The following is a 23,936-nucleotide window of genomic DNA, read 5'->3' on the forward strand; positions in this document are numbered from 1 at the left end:
AAACAAACACTGGGGGTTGACCTCTGGCTTCTAGATGCATGAGCACACACGTGCACCTGTTCTCTCTCACACATACAAAAGCTGAGGGAGCAGAAGTCCTATAAGAGTAACTTTTGAAAGATGCTAACTTTTGCAGACACTTGTGTCACATTAAATAACCCAGTACCTTACTAGTAATCTGTAAATTGAGTAAATTTCTACTCATTTTCCGTACAAAGTATTACAGGGGCTAAAGAGATGGTTCAGTGGTTAGAAGCATGCACTACCATTATAGAGTTCAGTTCCCAGAAGCCACCTAAGGTGACTCACAACTACCAGTAGTAGCAGCTCCAGGAGATCCAAAACCCTCTTCTGGCCTCTGCTGATGACTGTCCCACTCATGTGCACATTATCATGCACATACACACAAACACAAACAACTTAAAACATTAAATAAATAAAAGTTAATTTCAAAAGTAGTGAGAATTCCAGAAAGAACTTAACTGTGGAATTAAAAACTTAAGCTCATGACCTCAGTGTTGACATTTTATTGAAAGTAGACACATGGATCCATTGATTTATGCATTCAGCACAAATTTGCTGATTTCCCTGCTTTGCGCCTGGTATTAGTCATGTGCTGATGATACTTCAGCCAAACACAAAGTAGTGAAATCCTCTCCTTTCAAGCAGTCAGAGAACTTAAGAAGAGGTGTAGCCCCAAAGTTTCATTTCTATTTCCGGTGTCTTGACCTGTCTGAGCAACTGAAAGTGATAAAACATGGCCCTCTTCTCTCATTTACACGCCTCCCTCACTGTTGTGTAAACAGAGGCAGATTTCCCTCCCAGTCTTCATTATTTTTTAACCTCTGTTCATCTCTTTAGTTGGTGACTCGGCAGAACTGCTGAAGATAATTAAAAGTAATGTAGGTTAAGTGCCTAACATAAACCATGACAGCTACTTTAGGAAGAAATGGAACAAGACACACGAGTTGTCCAATACAAAATATTAATTTGGCAGCTCTTTGACTCCGATCCAAAACTCAAAGAGCCGATGTTCCAGATGAGGACTGTTAATGGATATGGGGATTAATTATTTCCCCCAACTTCCTTCTCAGCCTCTGTCACAAAAGCCCTGTGTATGCAAGCCTTCCTGTTCTAGCCTCAGAGCTCCAGATGTGTCTACTCAGGTTAGCCACATTGTACCTGCTGAGGTTGCCCGCACAGCCAGGAGTCAGGCAGTTGGTAACCACGAGTCAGCCAACTGCTATGAAGTGATGCTGCTGAAGGAAAATCCTTGATGGGTCTTGCAAGAGAACTACAAGCTGCAGCCTGGATTAACCCAGGCTGTTTATCAGCAGCCTCAGCTGCTCATCCACTCTCTTCCAGGCAGCTGGGCAAAAACTCCAGGACTGCCACTCCCCACTCACTGCCTAAACGGGCCAAAGGGAGCACTGAGGATTCCTGATCAGGACATGCCCTTTTTCCCAGAAGAGGGATTAAGTGTGCCTTGACTAAGTTTCCCTTCTAGTTTTCTTCCTTGGAGACTGAGGTGGACCTGAACTGGGACCTGAAATGTCCACTCTACATCCTTAGAAGGATACATCGACTGGCAACAAATATGTCTGTGTTCTTGGTCAAATTATGGTAACAATGCCAACTTCAGATGGTCACCACACATAGAGAGAGATCACATGAGGAAGCATGTACTAAATTGCCTGGCACATGGTAAGTACCAAGTAAATGCCAGCCCTCACTTTTTTTTTTCTTACTAACTGTGGACAGTGTGAAGAGAACAAGTTATACTAATGTATAGAACTGAATCATACTAAATAAAGCATCACATAGCCAGTAGTGGGTAAGGGAGAAGCATGAAACCAAAATAGACATAATTGAGAGGTAAAGTCTGCAGGACCAGGTTTCTCTTGCTTAATTAGATGGCTCTTCTTGGCTCTGATTCTTCTTACTGTTCATCTCATTTTCTTCTGCCACAGGCCAGATCTCTCTATCAACAATCAATCATGGCTGAAAAGGAAGAGGCACAAACTCCCTTCCAACAGGACTTTGTCTTTTGTGGGTCAGATGCTCGTCCCTCAGACCAGGAATCAGAAAGCATTGAGTGATAGACCCATTTCAGCCTGGCTCCTGTTTTTCAATAGCAGATGAACTGTAAAATGTTTGGTCATGTGTATACGCCTGCAAAAAGAACTCGAGATGAATAATATTTTAATAACACCTGAAAATCAAATAAAATGTACACTTCAGTGTTTAAGCTTCAGCTTTGTTAGAATACAACATAGAAATTTCTTGACGGACTGCCTATGGCTGATTCTCTACCATAACAGCAGGGTTGAATAAAATTCACAGAGATGGCATAGCCACAAAGCTGAAAAAAAAAATTGGCATCTGTTCTTTATAAGAAAATGCTCATGATCTTGCCCTAGACAAACATGACGCACAAGAATATAGGACACTCTCAACCAGACAAATCAGAGCTATCCACCCAAGCCCTGTAGAGCAAGAATAATTTACACTTGTTGAACACTTGCATTGTTATCAGGCCATGCTATAAGCATTTTGTTTGTGTTAACACATTTAATCGTTTTTCAAAATCCAACTGGCAAATGTTTTTATCAACCATTTGATAGATGAAGAAACTAATCCACATAGTTAAAGAAACTAAAAAAATTTACACAACTAGCAGGTAGCATAGAAAGATTAGGAGCAGATCGTCTGACTCCAGAGTTCTTCTTTGACCTTTGTTCCAGAACAAAATGGGATAAAGGGCAAAAGGAATGGGAATGGTTTCTTAGGATAAAAATGAGTTCTTGGGGAAAAGAAATAACATGTGCCCAAACATTACATCAGAACTGGCTTAAAGCTAACTTTGTCTAACCTCCTAGGACCTTGAATTTTTTCAAGTAGTATAACGTAGATAAGATCTGCTGATTGCAGTGATTGCAATGTTGTTAGTTAACCTTCACTGAGCACTTATTCTGGGCAATACTGAGAATGTTACGCATGTTGTTTCAGTGAGGAAACAAAGCTTAGGAAGGTCACATAGATTTGTCAAGAGTCACATGTGAGACAGAATCAAGACTTTGGTGAAAAGCCAGGTCTGTCTGGCTCTAGTTCCTGACCACAGAACCGTTAACACAGCACAGCTCTCATCTTAGAGATGGAGTTAAAATATCTCTCTAATGGACCTAGCAGAGGGCCTTTCACAGCCTAAGTACTGAGTTAGGATTATTAGCCTCTATTTTTCTTTCCTGACTTTTCTTGTTCATGATGTAAGGAGATACACACACACACACACACACACACACACACACACACACGTAATACAATGATGTACATGTGTCCTTGAACAGTTCTACTGCCTTTTTCTCTTGGTACTGGGGATAGAACCAGGGCCTCACACATGCTAGACACTACTCTACCATGGAGCTCCATCTTTGGCCCTTTTTATCAATATTTATTTTATTTTATTTTATTTTATTTTTATTTTTATTTTCAGACAGTGTCACATTAAGTTGCTGAGGTTGGTCTCAAATGTACTTAAATAACCCAGGAAGCCCTTGAATTTGGCATCTTCCTGCCTTGGTATTTAGGGCTATTGACCTTGTGCCACCAGACTTGGCTTCTGTCGACCTGTGCCACCAGGTTTGGATTCTATTGACCTGTGCCACAAGGCTTGGTTCTAGCTTTTATGTAAAAAGTAAAACATACTCCCTTCAGTTGGCCCCGCTGTCAAAAGGGAAAAGTAAGTATATTCCTGGAATCTCAGCATTTGGGGAAATGAGGCAGGAGAACTATGTATGAGGCTAGCCTAGGCTATATAATAAGCCTCCATTTTAATAATAGCAATAGCAATAATAATAGTGGTGGTAGTAAATACAGCAGAACAAAACTAACAGAGACTCAGAGGGAGAGAGGGAGAAGAATTCTTGACATGGGTGGCAGGGTGTATACCATGTAAAGAGGCATTCCAAAGCTTGGAATCATTTCATTTGGAAAGAAAAGCTCCCAGAGGCACAATGCTCACAGTATAATAAGCTGGTGATAGGTATAGGAAAGGCTAATCAGGTCTTGGTATTTGCTTTTCCCTCAAAACACAAGAACCAGGCTGTTTAACACATTGTATAATAGCGGTGTCACCTTCCACCTTGGACTCTTATCAAAGTGAGATTTACCCTCCCTTCCTATTGACCTTGGTGCCAAGCCACACCTCCAGTCCCAATCAGTACTCAAGACATCACACTCCACACGTACTGTTCAGCATCTGCTGATTTCTAGCAGAAAGGTGCCTGGAAACTATGGATGAAACTGAAGGCTGGTGAGCTGAAAAGGATCAGTCCACACTTGCAGAGCAAGCCAATTGTACATCCTAGGTTTAGCCTTGACCTTGTAGTCATAGAAACTAGATTGAGTAACTGGCTAGCTTAATGACTTTTCTAGGACTCAGTATCCCAATGTTTAATATGGATGGAAGGTCAAGTGATGATTAGAGAAGTATCAGCAAATGCAGAGTGTTCTGCAGCCTGGTTCAGCCCACCACTTTTCCCCAATAACTCTTCAAGCTCCTTAGAATAAATAGTCTGCTCTCAGAAAGAAGCTAGAAGCTGGACTTCTCAAAAAAGAAAAACTAATCTGGAAGAGGTAGTGCCCTTCCTCCTTTACTTCCCTTCATCAACAATAAAGTGCAAACTTCAAAAGAAACAAATCTGAAAATGATGAACACCAGACTCAAAGCCCTTTCCCAGAGTGGAACCCTGTGGTTAGATGCGGGCGAGGGCGATCCTTGGACGACTTGGTTGCCATCCAAGTCTGTTTTTAGTGGAAAATAGAGTTCATGTTTGGAAGCAGGATCCTTGACTTTTTTTTATCCTGTTATTCAAATATTTCCTAATAATCTTCAGCATATATATACTCAAGAGACTTCAGAGGTAGAGGATGCGGGTCTCCAGGCATTTTTCCTTCCTGTTGCTAATGAATAGATGTTTTCTTTCTGAATTCACTAGCCCTATCATCCTTTTCCCCCCAACTCAAAGTACTCCATAGAAAGAACTCAAATACCAAAATAACTGAACTGTAAGTTACCAAGTTTGGAGCTGGATTCAATGTTATGAATCCCTTTTCCATATGGCACAGTTATGTAGAAAGAGACTGAAGCTTTAGCACATAAATACATATTGCATAAATTAGCTGCAGTAAGTGTGGTGTTTCTGGTGCCACCTATTGGTCAATCTATGAGACTGAACTGTATGGCAGTACCATATAATATAAATGAATACAAAATATGATTTGTGGTATAACATTCAAGGTTATGAATTTCAATAGGCCGGAAGAATACAGAAATAGACTGCTGTGTTTGGATAACAACTTTGGTTGTAGCCACTATAAACCATGGGACCGTTTTGTTATGTAATTTTTCCCTTTATTTACTCATTAATTGAATCTGTGGGAAGGAATATAGTGAGGCATCTCTGGGAATTCTAAGATTAGTGAAGCAATACTCATGTTTAAACGATTTTATGTCTTATATCAAAATTGTGGTTAGTACCTTGTTTAGATGGTTTTACCAACCAGTGAACCTTAGCAAGTGCCCTCGGATGCTGGAAAAAATGCTGTCCAATATAATAGACAGGTATCCCATTCTTTGAAAATTTTTCTTGACCAAAAAGAAGAGATCTTGAGTAGGTGAGAGCCAACCTGACTAGGAGGCTTTGTACACACACACACACACACACACACACACACACACACACACACACCCCTGATCTCTGACTGAATGTCAGGGTTACAAAAGGAGAGCTCACCTCACCATAGTCTGGGAGTCCCTCTGTAATGTAATTTGTCTCTCAGCATACTCCATGTCTGAACTGAGACATTATCTAGGACCATGTTCTTGTTTAGCCCCTCTCTGTGCTTTAATATGTTTTTCTCACTTGCCTTCTCCAGAAATCACTCCAGACAACACTCCAGAAATCACCTGAAGACAAATGGTTTTGACCTACAGCAGAATTTCCTTATGGAAACGTTATTTATGCAGGGATGAAAGCCTCAATAGACAAACAACTTTTGGATTTTGTAAATGTATTTTTCCCCAACACATTTTGGAGGCAAATGTTAGAGCAATTCTTCTCCATAACCAACAAAGCCTAGACTGAAGGACAGCAGAGGTGATTCCATACCATGGGACAACAATATTAACTAGCTCTTTGAAATGGCATGCTGCCTGGGTTTCTGAGAAATGTGTTTAGTATCAAAATAGTATATCCGTGCTGGCATTAGATCTAGTGCTCCCAGAGGTAATGAAAAATGACCTGGAATTGGAGGACTTAAGGCTTTCTGCAACTGTTGGAGGCGTCAAGACTTTTGGGTTGTGCCAAAGGAGAAATTTGAAAAAAGAAACAAAAACAAAAAAACTTCATAGGTTAAACAGAAATAGAACTTTGTGAAAACAATTTTCCAAAAGTCAAAGATGAAAAATTTTTAATTAAAATCTCATCAATAAATTGTATTGTAAAATATAAATATACATATAGTAACAGTGAAATGAGATCTTCATTTATTTAGAAAACAAAAACTCTAAATAAAGAGTTAAATGTATGACCTGGAACTATTAAATACTAGGGAAACATTTTGACATTAATCTGGGTAATAGATTTTTGGGCATAATCCTTAGAAAACAAACAATGCTTTTGTTTGCCCACCAGGACAAGATCATAAGACCATAAGACACTGCATACTGGGATTGCAAAGATTTATCAAAATTGCAAGATTTTGATAAATCAAGCTAGATCTGAGCTGAAACAGTTAGTTCTCTTTGCTGTGTAACTTTATAGTGCTGAAAGGAGCTATGTAGACTTCTGGAAAAGAAAAGTTATTAACAGTCTTATCATGCTAACTATAGTAATGACTTGCTGGCAAGATATGTCCAACAATGCAGTAGTGGCATGACTATTATAGTGGTAACCAACTACCCTCTCATTTGATTTGATGCCTATTCTACAGGATGGAGCTCATACCTGGCATTCCATATATCACTACTACCTCCAAAAGTTCATGAAATATTATGGAAGGGTAGGGGGGAATAGAAAAACATTAAGGGTCAGAGGTTGCAGAGGTGTGCTGCAAAGGTGTCTTCTGGGTATGACATGGCCATTGCACTCATAAATCCACTAAAGCTGTGATTACTTGCGTAAGACTGGGTTTGTCAATATCTCATCATACATAGAGGGGGGCTCATGAGTTGCTCCCCTCACCAGGTCCATAAGTAGTTAACACTTAATAAATACCATGGTGGAGAGGTTGTTATTGTTATAGATACTGATAAACTGTTATATTTCAGTAAACCACCCCCACTATGCTCATGTTAGCAGCCTTAGTTAAACTAACTGGGTACACACACACACACACACACACACACACACACACACACACACACCTACACCTCTCCAATGAAAATAAAATCAGTTTGTAAAAGAGATATCAATACTGCTACATTGACTGAAGCACTATTTGTAATAGTCAAGGTACTGAATTAAAGTAAGCATCCATCAGTGGATGAATGTATAAAGAAAACATCATACACACGGAATGGAATATTAGCCTGATTTATAAAAACACAGGGCAATCCTGTCACCCTCCATGTAGGAACGTGGAGGACACTGTGTAAGTGAAGTAGGTCGGGCACAAAGTGACAAGTACTGTATGTTCTCACTTACACATGCAACCTAAAAGCTTCAATCTCACCAAAAGAGAACATTGCTAAGGTGTGCTTTATGTAAATGGAGAATTGTTAGTCAGAGGGTAAAATATTATGCAAGTACATAGTTCTTATGCAAGATGAATAAGCTATAGAGATCTGTATGACATGGTGACTGTAATTAGTAGAGTATTATATACCTGACCTCTGCTGAGATAAGTTCGCTTAAGTATTTTTGACACATATACATAAAGGGAACTGTGTGGTGTTATGGATCTATTAGTTAACTTCATTTTGATTATCATTTCACTAAGTATAAATATATCAAATATTATGTTGTATACCATTAATATATACATTTTCACTTGTAAGGAAAAGCTAACAGCATTTTCTAAACCCAAAAGCAAGAAATTTCATATTTTTACCTCTTGATTCTTATAAAATTATTAGAATGATAACGACATTTTATGTTTGCTTTTGTTCTTCTGGAGGGCAGACACTGTGGCAGGCCTTTATTTTAAAGAAGAAATAGAATTTCTTAATTTCCATAGTAGAAGATGCTCTGGCTGGATCAGTGCTATAATATCGTTGTGTTATGCTATGGTCTCAGCATAACAAAGTACTGACCCGTGAAGTCGGGTGCCCTGGGATCTGGCCTTGTACTGTGTCATCCTAGCAGTACCAATGTGGACAGTTAACTGATACTCCCCTTTCTCTCTGAATCATTTATCTGCAAAATTGGGTGATAAGAGAGTCTGTGGCCTCGGCAGTAACAACAATTCTGAAATCCTCTGAGCCCCCGACTTCTCTAACCCTGATGTGGTATGGATGCTGTAATTTTTAGACTTCGTTAGCCTGCCCCAACATGAAGCTGTAAATAGAATCACAGAAGCAGAAATCAAACACAGCACTTTTCAGAGAAACAGTCTTCTGATAAGAAGGAAGAGTGCTGACGGCAGATGTGGAGTGATCAGTCGCTGCTGCAGGCAGGTAAGTGCGGTACTGGTTCATACTGAGTGGATCAACAGTATGGGCATCCGTACTATCACACAAGGAAGGGCAACCTACATACTAGCTTTCTGCGTGCCGTCTGAAGCCTCAAGTCAGCCTGGTGGGTCTACAGAACAAAGGAGGTAAAGGAAAGACAGACTGATGTAGCACATGAATCACAAGTGTCTCTAGCCCTGTTCTTCTGTGAGTCATTTCCACAGAGTCCCAGCTTCTTTATCTGCTAAACAGGGCTCTGCAGCAGCGATCTGGAAATGTCCTTGCAGGTCTCTGGCTATCAGATGCTATCGGCTCCTGTCTTTTCTGGGCATATGCCTGAAGAACATTTTCTTAAAAGGCATTCCTCTGCCTGGTTTTAGAATTTATAGAATTGACATTATGGGTTTGGGTTCTCAAAAGCAAAGTAGATAAACAGGGAAACAAAAGGCATTTACAGTTCAGTCCCTTTTGTTTGTCCTGCAGCAGGGTCTCTCTACCTCAGCCTCCTCAGTACTTCACTTACAGCCATTTGCCACTTCATTCACATTCTTGAAACTGAAAACTCACGGGCTACTGAAGGAAAACCAGGTTTTCTTTTTCTTTCTTTCTTTCTTTCTTTCTTTCTTTCTTTCTTTCTTTCTTTCTTTTTTTTTAGATAACTGGAAATCCCTAGGATGTAAGTGAGCAACTTACAATGTCCACCCTGTTCTACCTACCTTAGCAATACAAACCGTGAAACCTCAATCAATAGTTGTTAAGTCATTACCTTACTGTAATGACTTCACTTGGAAATAGCTAATTATCATATGTTCCGTTCAGTTCTAATGGCCTATGGGTATATTTATTTAGTGCATAGAAGACCTGTAGGAAAAATAAAGCTAAGAAAGGTGGAAAGAGGGCATCACAGATAAAGCACTGCCCACAGAGCCAAATGGGCCTGACTCAGAACATTGTTTCTGCCATTTACTGTGGCACCTCAGGCGAGCTCCTTGAGAGAGAAGAGGAGGAACAATTTTGAAGGAAGCAAAACGAGATTAAGGGATAAATGGTTAAAGGATCCAGGGAAGATCTCGGAGACAATGACATCTGTTAAGAAAAGGGCTACGGGAAACATTCTAGGCAGAGAAGATAACCAGGTACTAGCTTAGAATATTTTAGGACGCCAGGGAAGGACATGATGGTGTACCATGGGAAAAAACAAAAAACAAAAAAACCCTATTGCTGAAAAGGGAGCTCTCTTTCTATGCCTGCTAAATTTTGTTCCAGTTGCAATGAAAAACCTGAGAATTTTTCGATCTGCAAGGAATATAACCTTGAGTTGGTTTTAAACGCTCACTCTTGTACAGAGACTATATCACTGATGAGCAGTACAAAAACAGAGCCAGGGAAGCAGACTGGGCAGTTCAGACTGGTGGAGATGGAAAGAAGTAATTTTCATTTAATATCTGTTCTGGGGATAGGGTGGATTAAACAAGATAACATATGTAAAAACACAACGTGCCTGGGTTAATTAGATGCTTGCTGCAGATCGAGTACAACAGGCTGATTACAGGCACATACACATATCAAAGAAGAATGTGATACATACTTGGTCAAAGATCTAAGGTCCAGTAGCTCAGCGTCTGTATGCCACGTGGGTAGGTCACATTTGTTTGCTACAGCTGCCCTGCAAGTTGAGGAGCAGTTTCCGTGTATTAACAGTCGATGGATCTTTTTTATGAGATATACTAGTCGGGAATTATGAGTGAGCTAGAATAAAGAGTTTATTATAAGTCCTCCATGTGTGACATTGCCTGTTGTTCCTGAAATCACCTACGAGCAGCCAGGGCTGCAATCAGGGAGAAAGGCTGGAAGCTGGGTGTGGCGTGTGTGAAATCCAGGGCAAAATGGAACTCACAGTGACACTGTTTAACCACCTTCAAGCTTTGTGCACAGTGACTAGAAGGGCTCACTTATTAGCATCTGGAGGAACTTCAGATCCAGCTGCTGTTGCATGCTAACCACTGTGGCAACAGGTGAGTGACAGTGTCTGAGTGTTCAGGCTGTCTTGTACTCACACTTGACTTTCAGAGCATCAAACAGCTGCTTCTCCTTGACTTCCAGTGTCGTGCTAATTTTCCTTAGGGTCACCATTAATCTGGAATGATATAGGAAAGGAAATTCTTTAAAAAGTGGTCAAGCCTTATGAGTAGGACAGAGAACATAGCTGATTAATGTGTTTGCTGTGCGATCATGAGGACCTAAGTTCAGCTCCTAGTACCCACATGAGAGCCTGGGGTGGCAAGTCTGCAAGCAAAGCACTGGCAAGGGATAGAAGCGAGGAATGTTAGAGGAAGAGTTCCAGGGCTTTCTGGCTAGCTAACCTAGCTTAAACACTGAAATCCAGGCTCACTGAGAGGTGATATCTCAAAGAAGGAGGAGGAAGAAGGGGGGGGGGCGAGTAGGTAAAGGAGAAGAAGATAAAGAAAGAGGAGATGGAAGAGGAGGGGGAGGAGGAGAAAGAGGAAAAGGAAGAGGAAGAGGGGGAAGAAGAAGAAAAGAAGAAGAGGAAGAGAAAGAAGAAGAGGAGGAGGAGGAGGAAGAGAAGGAGAAGGATGAGGAAGAGGAGTTAAGAGAAATAGAAGAAGACATACCTCTGGCCTTCACACACACACACACACACACACACACACACACACACACACATATGCATGGTGAGTGCACCAGCACACAAATATGTATGCACAAGTGTTCGTGCATACATAACACACACACTCACACACACATACACACATGCACGTGTTCACATGCACTCCTGCAATATGCCAAAGAACCTTCTAGTAAGCTAAACTGACACAGTACCAAGTACTATAACTCAACTCTGTATCAATTCAGAATTCAAACACATGTCTTGTGGTCACACTTAGCTTCCAGATGAAGGTAATGGTAAAATGGCAAAGATGTTTCCACATCACAGGACACAGCAGTCCCTCCTCTTCCCTCGACAGAGGCTATGAAGTCCCTCTATCTTTATACTAGTGCCTGTGTACGATTGTGGCTAGGTCACCCTTTGTCTGTTATTTTTATTTCTATTCATTTTCACCGAATCCAGCGAGGAGGCGTGCTGCTTCTGAGACTACTGTTTCACTGCCATCCTTCCCTCGGTCTCTCGGAAACTTACCCATTTCTCAAAACTAAGCTCTCCTAATTTTTCTATAAACTTACCAAGAAGTCATTCCCCAACTTACATCATCTCAGCTTGAGAGCCTTGCTCTGTCCCGTGTTACACATAATTCTCAATGACTTCAGCGGACAATGTTCAAATGGCGATAAGAAAATACTATAGTTTGATTATTCTTGAAGCAAATAAACTCATTCCACCTCTAATTTAAGCCACCATTTCAGCCCAGACAAATGTTTCATCTTAGAGTGTTTAAGAATAGGCACAATAAAATTTAAAAAGAAAGATAAATGATTGTCAAACAACCAAGTTCAGGAGAAAGCTGGACACTGTGAATCATGCTTGAGTTACAAGAAGGACAGGACCTAATTACATTTTGGCAGTTTTCTATATCTACCCACAATCTTAAGTGGCTTCTATGGATCAGGGAAGGACATGGCACTCACTGCCTCTGACAGAGACAGCGTAAACAAGGTATATAGCCTTGGAATACAGACAGAATTTTGTGTATGACAATGGAAGTGGATGGAGTTCAGGGAGGCCAAGAAAAAACGCCCACCGTAAAGCAATGTGTTTCTCTTTTGATCTCACGTGACTGTGAACTGTAAATGCCTTTAAAGGCCAGGAGCATCTTGTGCATGGCTACATACCTTGTCTGAGTACCCAGCTCAGGGGACAACCTGTCACTGTATGTAAGCTAATGCTGTGACCGTGAACACTGCGTTGAGATTAGCCTGTGGGGGCATACGGTACATTTGCATTGATTTTACCCTCCCACAGACATTACTGGCTGCCTGTCTGTTCACTGTATCATCTCCACTAATAAGAATTTCCAATGTTTCATCTCACACTTGCTAAAAGTATGGTGGTGGACGGAACAGGACTTGATTACTTGATATCAAGAGCCCTGTGGTGATAATTCTATGCAGGCTAGTAACACAATGGGCTAAGAAGGCACTTTGACTCTGCCTTTTAATAGCAGTTACTTAGCCTTTTAGGACTTACAATTGCCCAGCTTGGAGCGAGATTAATGTTCTCTTCCACCTGACCCAGCATGCATGTTTTTGTTTTATAATTAGTTTGGGTGTAAGTGTAGTGCCCAAGCTACTCCAAAACTGATGGGATGTGGCTTGGTGTCTCCCAATGTAAATTGGGAGCTTGGTGGCTCCATAATAAATTCCCTATAGGTACGCGTATTAATCCCAGTGAATTTCCCCTCCCAAACCAACCAGGGTAATAATGAATCACTCTCTTGCATTTTCTATCAAGACAGCTCTTTGTGATTTCTAAATGTTCTGTCTAGATTCAAAGAAGCTGGTTTCTTCATGAGTGGTTGGAATAAGACTTTTCTTAGAAGCTACTGAATATGGATTAGTTGGACTGTTTCTCAGGAAATAAAAAGCAGGCTCTGGGGTGACCACTTCAACATTTAATTGGGTTAGCAAAGAACTACAAATAAGAGGTTTTCTTTAGGAGGGAAAGCATGTTTACTGGACCCAACCCCTTAGGTGGTAGATTTTTTTTTTTTTTTTAACCTAACTGCTGGCCTCCAAACGGGAGCTTTTAACTCAGGCACCATTACACAAATAGATCAGTGCAAAAATGTCAGGTTGAAAACTTAACACATCACAGGAATTCACTGGATCCCAGCCTCTCATTTGATTGCAAATACCGAGCCCTCCAGCTGCCCAGCCACCCACAGAAGTCATGTTTGTTGCAGCTCTGAAGGGTTTGCATCCTAAAAACTAAAAGGCCGGACCAAGGAAATTGCCCTGCACTTGGGACAAAGCCACTAGAGGCTGGTGACCTGTACTTTGGGGTAAGTGAAGGTTCTTTTCATGAATCTCTATCTTTTTCTCTCAGACACACTGTGCCTGTCACCCGGACGATAGCCCTCTGCTCGAACCTCTCAGAGAAATACTTTCTGTAACAAAGGCAAGCCCACTGTATTTGATACCAGGGGCAGTTATGGACCGTGTGAACAACTCCAGGAGAAGGAGGCCAAGGGGCCATTCAGTCTTAGCCTGAAGTCCTGGTCTTTGTTTTCTCTCCACATTCAGACTGAAATGTGATTCCCCTGGCTTTCTTTTTTGGAAAATACCTGTGATGAGTTCCCTGGCTAGAAAGAAAAGCTGTTGACAGGAAAAGCTTCTGGTGGAAAAGGAGCTTCTTCATGTGTTCTCAGAGGAGACAAGTTGCTTCAAACATGCTTAAGTAGAGATTCCAGGCCTAGGAGAAGAGGTCAGGATCTACCCCCCCCCCCCCGAAAAGGTCATCCTTAATGGTAGACTAGGCTGAGAATTGAGCACTTTTCTCTTTGAGAACAGGAACATGGACAAGGAGTTTAGACTACAGTAAATGGGCAACTGAGTCCTTCTCTACTACATAGTGAGGCACCTTGGTTAGATTGTTTGGCTTCTCTAAAAATGCTTTCTCAGATGGCTGTTAATAATTAAATACAATTATGAGTATAAGTCATAGAACACTGGTGCAGAAGAGGGTTTCTTATGAAATCTGTTACCGATTTGATAATTGCGCCCCTTCAGCCAGCACCAACAATGTCCTGCCTATTAGCCAGGCGCTCTGTGGGTGACAGATCCATCATCCTCCTTGACTTCAGGAAACTCAGTTTCATAAACCACGCGCACACACCTTGCTCTAGGAGAAACGCCAGCTGTACTCCAAGCCCACTTTGGTAAGTAGCTCACAGTCTTGCAAGTCATCTCTTTGAGTAGCTCTCCAAACTCAGCTACCTCCACCTCCAATTTGCTTATGGTTTTCTGCCGGCTTACCATGCCCAGTGTGTTTGTTTTGTTTGTCTCCTATGGGATCCTAGAGAATGGGGATCATGTATCAATCAATTTAATTTATTCATCTAGTGTGTTCCTTTCAAACAATGAATAGGTCGCTGCTCTCTTCATCTGATTATTTACGCATCCCTGTAAGCCAGAGGCACTTGTATACAGAGGACTCAACCTGGTCCTGAACTCCTGGAAAGTAATCCCACCCTCCAGCTTTAAAAGGTTGGGCTCCAATTTGGTGGGTCCTATCACTGCCAACTATTGCTTTGGTTTAGACTCGGTTCCCCAGTCTACTTAAAGGGCCAAAACATTCTTTACCAGACTATGACATGACTTGAGACGATGCAGCTTTTATATGCCCAACAATTCCAGGCACAGAGGCAAATACTCAAAACAGCTGAGTTCATACTTACCCTCAACCAGGGCCAGCCAACATAAGAAAATTAAAGCTACAAAATTTGAGTGCATGTATCCTTCCCATTTGTACTTTACCTCCGCTGTGTGTCAGAGCATCAGCTGAAATGGGAAGGCACAAAGAACATCAGAAAATCACGGGGGGGGGGGGTTGGGGGGGTGTTAGACAAACAGATCTGAAGGAGAGAGGGGGAATCCCTTTACTGATTACCAGTATCCTCAAAATTTAGCACGAGACTGACAAGCAAGACGTAGTCTTAAAATCTACATTTCACAATCTGTCCCAAATATAAACACAAAAGTGATAGCCAAGTTATTGAGCATTATTCATCAGTCACTATACTAGATGATCTGCACTGCGGGCATTAATTACCTCGTGTACTGAGAACCGCTATGTGACAGGAGAACATGGACTTCACTCAGAAACTGGCCTACCGCGTGGCCAGTTGGAGGCTCCCACTAGCTTGACCAATCAAGCAACAAGTACATGGTTTAGGAAATCACCTGCTGAGAGTTCCACTGGCCAAATGGGAAGCAGAGAGAGGGTGGACCCAACACAAAGTCCTTCCTTTGTGGGTGAAAAGGAGAGAAGCTGGATTGGAACACGGGTGGAAACATCTGCCGAACCTCAGAGCGCTACACAGAGCAAGAACGGGGACGAAAAGAGTGCAGGATGCAGGGGAACGGTGTCCGGGGTCTGGGAAGGGGCGTCCCTGTGGCCTGTGCGCCTTCCTCGCTTCGGGTGCACAGGTCAAGCCTCTTCCCTCCCGCGCTCTCACCCTCCCAACCTTATTTAGAAACCGTGTCCCCGAGACAGGAAGGGCGGCGGGCCGAGAAGCACGGAGCGTCCCGGCCTCATTTCCTTTCGAATCCCCCTGTGGAATTTCATTTCATACGGTGAGGAAATCGGAGCGCGAGCCCAGCGGCTGCTCTGTTGCTCCGGGGCGCCTCCCCCACCGGGGCTGAGACCGGCTGCTCCCGGGCGCAGGTCGCGCCGAGCACGGGGCGGGGTCGGGGGGCGGGCGCCAGCCCCACTGGCGAGGGGTGAAAATTTTTGCGAACTCGCTCTGTACCAGGCACCAACTCTAAGCCTTTTAGGCTTTATCACTAATCCTCCCAAGTCACTTTACGGATGAGGAACCTGACGCGGAGAGGTTGGGCAATTTGCTCAAGGTCACACAGCAAGGATTTAAAGCCACAATCTGTGTAAACCCCAAATACCGTGTTCTTTGTGTGTATTATTTTGCTTGATACAGAGGTGGCCACGGGGCCGGAGGTGACAGCTGTAAGGGGAAGGACATGAAAGGGGCACAGATGTGGGAACACGTCTCACCTGGAAGAAGAGAGCAGGTTGGCTGGGCAGGAGCCACGGGGCTCCATCGACGCCTGGCCACAGCGTGCAATGGATCCGGGTGGTTGGACGCCTAGCGCCGGGAAGCCAAGCGGGGCGGGGCGGCTCAGGAGCGAGCAAGGGAGAGAGGATCAAGCCGCGGGCGGGGGCCTGACCCTTACAGCGGGAGAGAGGCCCCGCCCCTTCCCGCCCTCTCTGCCCATGGGGGGCTTTCATTGGACAGTCGAGTTGTCCGTCCCGCCCCGCCCCCGCCCTGCGAACCTCCAGCGCCGCAGAGCGCTGGGGCGGTGAGAACAGCGCGGCGTAGAGTGCAGGCGGGCTTCGCCGAAAAGCCGGACTCGGCCGGCGCCGGGTTCTGGGATCGCCGCCTGCAGCCATGACCCTAGCAGTTCATCCCTCGGCCCCGGCTCCGGACGTCTGATATCCTGAACAGTCTCGTACAGCTGCTGGAGAGGCGGCCGCTTCCCCCTCATCGCCCTTGGCGCCTTACGGCATTCCCTACCCGGAGCTGGGAGCAGCGCGGCCACCAGCGCTCCTGTGCAAACTGGGGGTGTCTGCTAGAGCAGCCTCCGCCGCTGCTGCCCGCGGCTCTGGCCATGGCCTGGCCGGGCACAGGGCCGAGCGTCCGGGGGGCGCCTGGAGGCGTCGGGCTCAGGCTGGGGCTGCTGCTGCATTTGCTTCTGCTCCTGCGGCCGACCCTGGGGTTCGGGGACGAGGAGGAGCGGCGCTGCGACCCTATCCGCATCGCCATGTGCCAGAACCTCGGCTACAACGTGACCAAGATGCCCAACTTAGTGGGACACGAGCTGCAGACAGACGCCGAGCTGCAGCTGACAACTTTCACGCCGCTCATCCAGTACGGCTGCTCCAGCCAGCTGCAGGTGGGCGCCCCTACCCCCATCCCCGGAGGACTCGGTAGACAGGGACTCACAAACTCCTTCCTTGGGATCCCTGACAGATTGAGAACCCTGCTCCCTTTCTAACTTGAAGGTACAACTCCTGAAAGAGTGATTTCCAACCCGCACCCCACCCCCCCAACTTTTCTGTTCCTCTTGGAGACTGGAAGCCAAAACGTTGTGTAAGTCATCTGGCCCGCGAAAGAACCTATTCTTACACCCCGCCCTTCCGTTTTTCTCCCCTGCCCATGTCTGGCCAAGCCCCTAACCCCAGTGGAGTTGAGGGTTATCTTTGCCAAGGATTCCAGCAGGCAGCCGCTGCTTGGTGGGCGAGTCCTGGCAGGGCAGCTGATTGCACCTAAAACTTGGAAGGAGTGATAAGGAGACAGAACTTCGCCCCATCCAGGTCGCTCATCGACCTCCTTTCTGGCTGTATTTTTGGGTGTAGGTTACCAAATAAAACATCACTGCCTGTTTTCTGCAGAATGCCCCACCGCCGTCGTCCTGCACTTTTAGAGGTCATACAGGAGAGAGTGGTTAGTTAGGTTGGCCTGAGTTCTTTCTTGTCCTTAGAGTTGGAGGCAGGTTTAGTGTTTGAAGGGACTGAAAAAGCTCCAGGAAGGTAGTTTGCATATTTGAAGGAACCCACACACACACACTTTTTCCTTTTCTTGACAGTCATTAAGATGTTATAACTTTGGTAATGTGAAATGATATAGAAATTCTCCCTACAATAAAAAGTGAAAAGTAATTTGCATATGTAGCATAGTTATAATTTCTCTTATACAGCCAACTCAGTGGGAAACGGATTGGAATGACGTTTTAAAAACTTAACAATAGTCATGTTTTGATTGGTGAGGCTGAGTGGCTTTAATAAAAAAAAAAAAAAAAAATGGAGGTTAGAGTTGTCCAGGTTGAAACCTCAAGAAATCTATAGTTCTGGCTCTAGCGAGATAAGAAACAGACATACAGTTTATTTACAGGCTCGGGTTTTCACATAGGTCATTGTAAAAGCTGAATTGTGGTTTGGGGAAGATGGTTGGGATTAGTCCTTTTGCTGGTGAAATATCCCTGTGGAAGTTTCAAGACTTCCAAACTAGGTTATAAAAGCTTAAGAAATGATCCTCTCACTCACAGTTTGGAAACAGCACATAGTTGACATCAGTGGCAATTTTGTTGGAGAAACAGCTTTTGCAGGGATATATATTTTTAATTACATGTATCCTGGGGAGGCAGCCAAGCTGTTTTGAAAGACAAGACTGGATCCCTTTACATGCTGGAAAATAGTTACTTGTAACTCTAGACTTCATAGACAACATCTGTAAGGAGCCAAGGAGACTGTTTATCAATGCTGGAGGAATTGAGGACAGCAACTGGACTCTCCCCTGCTGCTGTTGCAATTTCGGGGACTTAACATTTACATCTTCCTATTGTGCTTCATTATTAATCATTGAGGAGTTGCTAACCAAACAAATCCCTGGAGGCCCAAGAACCCCCAACCCATATTTTCTCCCTGGGTCCAAGAGTCTCAAATTAGTATATTTTCTGTTTAAATTCGGGATTGGCTTTTTAAAATTAAAATGTAAATTAGGGTAAAATAGAATGGTCACGGGATCTACACTTTAAGGTGACAGAAAAATAAGGATAAAAGTCAGGCACCCATCACCTAAGTGACCAAGTCACTTTATTAGACTCTTTAGTTCTCTCAAATGGTAGCTAGGAGGAGAGAGATATTGGAAGTCACTATTTAAACGTTTATTTTTGTAAGGGTTACATGAAAAAAGATTATGTAATTCTTCAGACACATTTTAGTTATTTTCTCATTTATGCTCCTGTGAAAGGGAGCACTAGAGCCCAACCACGGAAACTGTGTAAAGGTGATGGATTATTAGGCAGCAGAGTCTGAGGTCAGAGTAAACAGACATATTCCCATAGGCTGGCTTAAAAGAAGACATGTACACTGCCTGAAAGCATTCACTCAGCTCAGTGCTTTTGGTCAAATCCCACTCATTGTTTTCTTTGTTCCTGTCATTACTTTTCCAGTTCTTCCTTTGTTCGGTTTATGTGCCAATGTGCACAGAGAAGATCAACATCCCCATTGGCCCTTGTGGTGGCATGTGTCTTTCAGTCAAGAGACGATGTGAGCCAGTCCTGAAAGAATTTGGGTTTGCCTGGCCGGACAGCCTGAACTGCAGCAAGTTCCCACCGCAGAATGACCACAACCACATGTGCATGGAAGGACCAGGTGATGAAGAGGTACCCTTGCCCCACAAAACTCCCATCCAGCCCGGGGAAGAGTGCCACTCAGTGGGAGCCAATTCTGATCAGTACATCTGGGTGAAAAGGAGCCTGAACTGTGTTCTCAAGTGTGGCTACGATGCTGGCTTGTATAGCCGCTCAGCTAAGGAGTTCACGGATATTTGGATGGCTGTATGGGCCAGCCTCTGCTTCATCTCTACCACCTTCACTGTGCTGACCTTCCTGATCGATTCATCCAGGTTTTCTTACCCTGAGCGCCCCATCATATTTCTCAGTATGTGCTATAATATTTATAGCATTGCTTATATTGTTCGGCTGACTGTAGGCCGGGAAAGGATATCCTGTGATTTTGAAGAGGCGGCAGAACCCGTTCTCATCCAAGAAGGACTTAAGAACACAGGATGTGCAATAATTTTCTTGCTGATGTACTTTTTTGGAATGGCCAGCTCCATTTGGTGGGTTATTCTGACACTCACTTGGTTTTTGGCAGCCGGACTCAAGTGGGGCCACGAAGCCATTGAAATGCACAGTTCTTATTTCCACATTGCAGCCTGGGCTATTCCCGCAGTGAAAACCATTGTCATCTTGATTATGAGACTAGTGGATGCCGATGAACTGACTGGCCTGTGCTATGTTGGGAACCAAAACTTAGATGCCCTCACTGGCTTTGTGGTGGCTCCTCTCTTCACGTATTTGGTGATTGGAACTCTGTTCATTGCAGCAGGTTTGGTGGCCTTATTCAAAATTCGGTCAAATCTTCAGAAAGATGGGACAAAGACAGACAAGTTGGAAAGGCTAATGGTCAAGATCGGGGTCTTCTCAGTACTGTACACAGTTCCTGCAACCTGTGTGATTGCCTGTTATTTCTATGAAATCTCAAACTGGGCACTCTTTCGGTATTCTGCAGATGACTCAAACATGGCAGTCGAAATGTTGAAAATTTTTATGTCTTTGCTCGTGGGCATCACTTCAGGCATGTGGATTTGGTCTGCCAAAACTCTTCACACGTGGCAAAAATGTTCTAACCGATTGGTGAATTCTGGGAAGGTAAAGAGAGAGAAGAGGGGGAATGGTTGGGTGAAGCCAGGGAAAGGCAACGAAACTGTGGTATAAGCCTAGCCAGCTTCCACTTTCCTCATGCTGAAGGAAATGCAGTGAATCTCAGTTTGAACAAACTTAGAAACACTTCAGCACACATCCCCACGTCAGCCGACCACCCCTCACCCGACTCAGCATCAGATGACCGATGGTTTCGCTGCAGACTTTGGAATGGTCCAAAGTAGAAAAGCCAGTTAGAGGCTTTCAAAGCTGTGAAAAATCAAAACGTTGATCACTGTAGCAGGTCACAGCTTGGAGTTCGTGGAGGTCCCTCCAGCTTAGATTCCTGAAGTCCAGGGTGGCGGTGTTTGCTCCTTACTGGGTGGGATTTTAGCTGTGAGTTGATAACATGCAAGGAGAAAGATTAATCTTTAAAACTCTTTTAAATTTTAAATAGTAACTAGGTCCTGCAGATAGCAAAGTGATCTATAAACACTGGAAATGCTGGGTTCGGAGACGTGTGGCGGAGTTTTATAGTTTGGCTGGTCTAACATAAACATCTTCTGGCCTACACTGTCTGCTGTTTAGAACTCTGGAGCGCACTCCCAAGAGGTGGTGTCAAAATCCTTCAGTGCCTTTGTCGTAAAACAGAATTGTTTGAGCAAACAAAAGTACTGTACTAACACAAGTAAGGTATCCAATGGATTTCTCTCTCCTTAAATTTCAACATCCCTAATTCTAGGCTGCCCCTGTTTTCTTCAGTTTACACTAATGACTCGACTCAAAAAAAAAAAAAAAAAAAACGTTATTTTTATAGGAATTTTTTTGCACTGCAGTATGCCTAATGAGAGGAAAAGGAAAGGTGATTCACTTTCTGACAATCACTTAATTCAAAGGAGAATGAGAATTGCAAAGTTGACTTACCTTACCGACCCCAGAGACCGATTGCATTAAGCAATGTTAAGCAATTGGAACTTTAAAATATTTTAGTTTGTGTGATTGCATCTAGGCAGACGCCAGTCTGGAAGAACTGAAATGTTAAATTTCTTGGCAACTTTGCATTCACACAGATTAACTGTGTAATTTGTGTGTGTCAATTACAATTAAAAGCACATTCTTGGACCATGACATAGTATACTCAATTGACTTTAAAACTGTGGTCAACTTGCATTCTTAGTGTGATAGTGCCTTTCCACCCCCAACCCCCCCTGTAGCATAAGAATGTTATCGAAGTTTGGTCTACTTGCCACAATGGAGACTTATTCAACTTTGTAAAGGCAACTAAGGACAGCAGATCCAAATACTTGGTGTATAATTGTTTCTTAGTAATGGGCAAAGGCTCCTTATAAGATTTCATTGAAGGCAGTGTGGCCTGGAGTATTTATATGGTGCCTAATGAACCTCCAGAATGCCAGCCAGAAGCTGGATTGGTTAGCAGGGGATATGGTGTAGACCGAATGAAATGAGCTGCAAAGTCTAACAGCACGAGTCTTAATTGCCTTTGCTAGGGTATCCAAAGCCTTTAAAATTTATGCTTTAAGTCCCTCACAAGGGGGTGCCCGCTAGCAACCTATCAAACGTTGAAGTTCTTTTAAAATTGTGACTGGCCTTTTTCTTAACCTGCCTTAGGCGTTTTAATCACCAGAACTCTGGGACAAAACATTGTACATGTCACAGGTTGCTCTCCTTGTATTTCATGCCTGTCTGCTTCAGCAACTGCAGTTATTTATTGATTCATGCTTTTAGTAAGAGAGCTCTTAATGTTTTGTCCAATCATACTTTGTGGAGAAACATTTCATGGACTCCAAATCCCAAATACATGTTCAAATTCTGCAAATACACATTTTTAAAAATTGGGTCTCTCCTCCCTCTCCCTCTCCCTCTCCCTCTCCCTCTCCCTCTCCCTCTCCCTCTCCCTCTCCCTCTCCCTCTCCCTCTCCCTCTCCCTCTCCCCCTCCCCCTCCCCCTCCCCCTCCCCCTCCCCCTCCCCCTCCCCCTCCCCCTCCCCCTCCCCCTCCCCCTCCCCCTCCCCCTCTCCCTCTCTCTCTCCCTTTCCCTCTCTCTCTCAGTTTGAGCTTTGTTTCTGACTATATTTTCCCACACATTTTGTTTTTGCAAGTTCTGTAGATGTCTGATATCAAGATGCATATAAGGCCCATTGTGTGTTTGGAAAGGAGAGTGTTAGGGCTGCTGACATTGAGATCACCGTGAACCTGGGTGGCCCCTGGTGATTTACACAGCCTGAGTACCTGGACTGGACTAGGGCATAAGGCTCCAGGAGCATGAGAACTGATCCATCGAAGGGCCAATTTAACTCCTGAATGAGCTGCTTATGAAAGATGAAATGGACACGCCCTGCACTGTTTGCAGACAGTTCCCATAGCTGTCCAGGGCCCTGGAGTGTGCACCCCAGGGCAGATTCTGCCCTTACTCACGCTCTGCTTTGGTGTCTTGGGAGTTTGCAGTGACTCTGGCACAGGAAAGGGATGGAGAGCAAGGCAGTAGCTGACTAGCTTTCCTGTGCAGGCTTTGTAATGCAATTCTCTTTGGAATAATACTTCAGTGATTGTAGGACCAAGACTGCACCCTCCAAAGAGCAAGCAGTAGGTGCTGGGCATGTGTCTACAATAACCATGACAACAGCAACCCTTTGGGTGAAACTGGCCACCTGCATTCTGAATTCTAGAGCAAGTGTACTGACAATTTTTCTGTCTTCTGAGGCAATTTGCCTTTTTAAGGGACATTATGTTTGAGCAAAGGGGCCTGGCAATTCAGAATGGCTTAATAGTCTCAGCAACACCACAGAGTTGTCCCGTCTTCCCTTTCCTATTGATGGGGGAGAATGATTCCAGTTTCTGGGAAACGAACTTGATGGCTGAGGAGTTCCTTATCAATGCCTGTCAAGCATCTGCATCACTCTTCTAATCATTCCCACAAATCTCTTCCTAGGTCTCTCTACCTCTCCCATGATTCCTTCTAAATTAATGACAGAAAGCCCCAGCTTTGGTTCATGACAATCTCTATATAAACTCCCTAGGAAAACAGAGTAGGCCCCAAGGACTGGCTCCAGCATGTACTGTGGCTTTGGAGATGGCAGGACCAGGGTTTGGGTTGTTCCGTTGAACTTACACTGGCATATTTGAGGACGACAACATGCTGAGGGGAAAGTGAGGTTTGTTTACCTTCCTCTGAGATCTGGAGTAAGTACATGTGATTGTAATTTTCAAGAAAAGTCCTCAAGTTCCAGATATTCTACTAAGCACAACTAAGGAAGCCTCTCTCCAACCTCCTCTTTGATAAACTCCTTAGTCTTGCTTCATAACAGCCAAGCCATAGGGCAGAG

The 23,936-nt window shown here is 43.8% G+C and overlaps 2 protein-coding genes across 12 annotated transcripts in view; one reads left to right on the forward strand and one right to left on the reverse strand.

The window, feature by feature from the left end:
• Window positions 1-16,778, reverse strand: part of LOC143442908 (uncharacterized) — a 33,227-nt gene extending 16,449 nt beyond the window's left edge. The window contains exons 1-7 of one of the 11 annotated variants that reach the window (XR_013111537.1): window positions 15,838-16,181; window positions 15,554-15,617; window positions 15,128-15,151; window positions 14,487-14,666; window positions 10,732-10,811; window positions 10,263-10,340; window positions 513-2,172 (exon numbers count right to left, since the gene is read on the reverse strand). Coding sequence is in view for 7 of the 11 variants with exons in the window: in XM_076937603.1 (XP_076793718.1) it covers window positions 14,623-14,666; window positions 15,128-15,151; window positions 15,554-15,617; window positions 16,383-16,778 (528 nt within the window). In the remaining 4 variants the exon portion in view is untranslated. Of the gene's footprint in view, window positions 1-512; window positions 2,173-10,262; window positions 10,424-10,731; window positions 10,812-14,486; window positions 14,667-15,127; window positions 15,152-15,422; window positions 15,618-15,837; window positions 16,182-16,382 lie in introns of those variants that run through there. The other 10 variants (XM_076937603.1, XR_013111538.1, XR_013111543.1 and 7 more) reach the window with 10 other exon arrangements.
• Window positions 16,779-16,819: 41 nt separating this feature from the next.
• On the forward strand, window positions 16,820-21,721 carry Fzd4 (frizzled class receptor 4). The gene is made up of 2 exons (XM_034521886.2): window positions 16,820-17,281; window positions 19,340-21,721. Exons 1-2 carry the CDS (start codon window positions 16,997-16,999, stop codon window positions 20,666-20,668), a joined length of 1,614 nt encoding a protein of 537 aa, XP_034377777.1. The 5' UTR covers window positions 16,820-16,996; the 3' UTR covers window positions 20,669-21,721.
• The last annotated feature ends 2,215 nt before the right edge of the window (window positions 21,722-23,936 follow it).

Source organism: Arvicanthis niloticus, chromosome 1 (genome assembly GCF_011762505.2).
Source record: "Arvicanthis niloticus isolate mArvNil1 chromosome 1, mArvNil1.pat.X, whole genome shotgun sequence".
NCBI lineage: Eukaryota > Metazoa > Chordata > Mammalia > Rodentia > Muridae > Arvicanthis > Arvicanthis niloticus.

Excerpts from the sequence above, each read along its gene's own strand:
- Fzd4 (XM_034521886.2), top strand. The coding sequence starts at position 16,997 with ATGGCCTGGCCGGGCACAGGGCCGAGCGTCCGGGGGGCGCCTGGAGGC. Across the intron at positions 17,282-19,339 it reads GCTGCTCCAGCCAGCTGCAG|TTCTTCCTTTGTTCGGTTTA; the intron begins GTGGGCGCCCCT and ends TTACTTTTCCAG.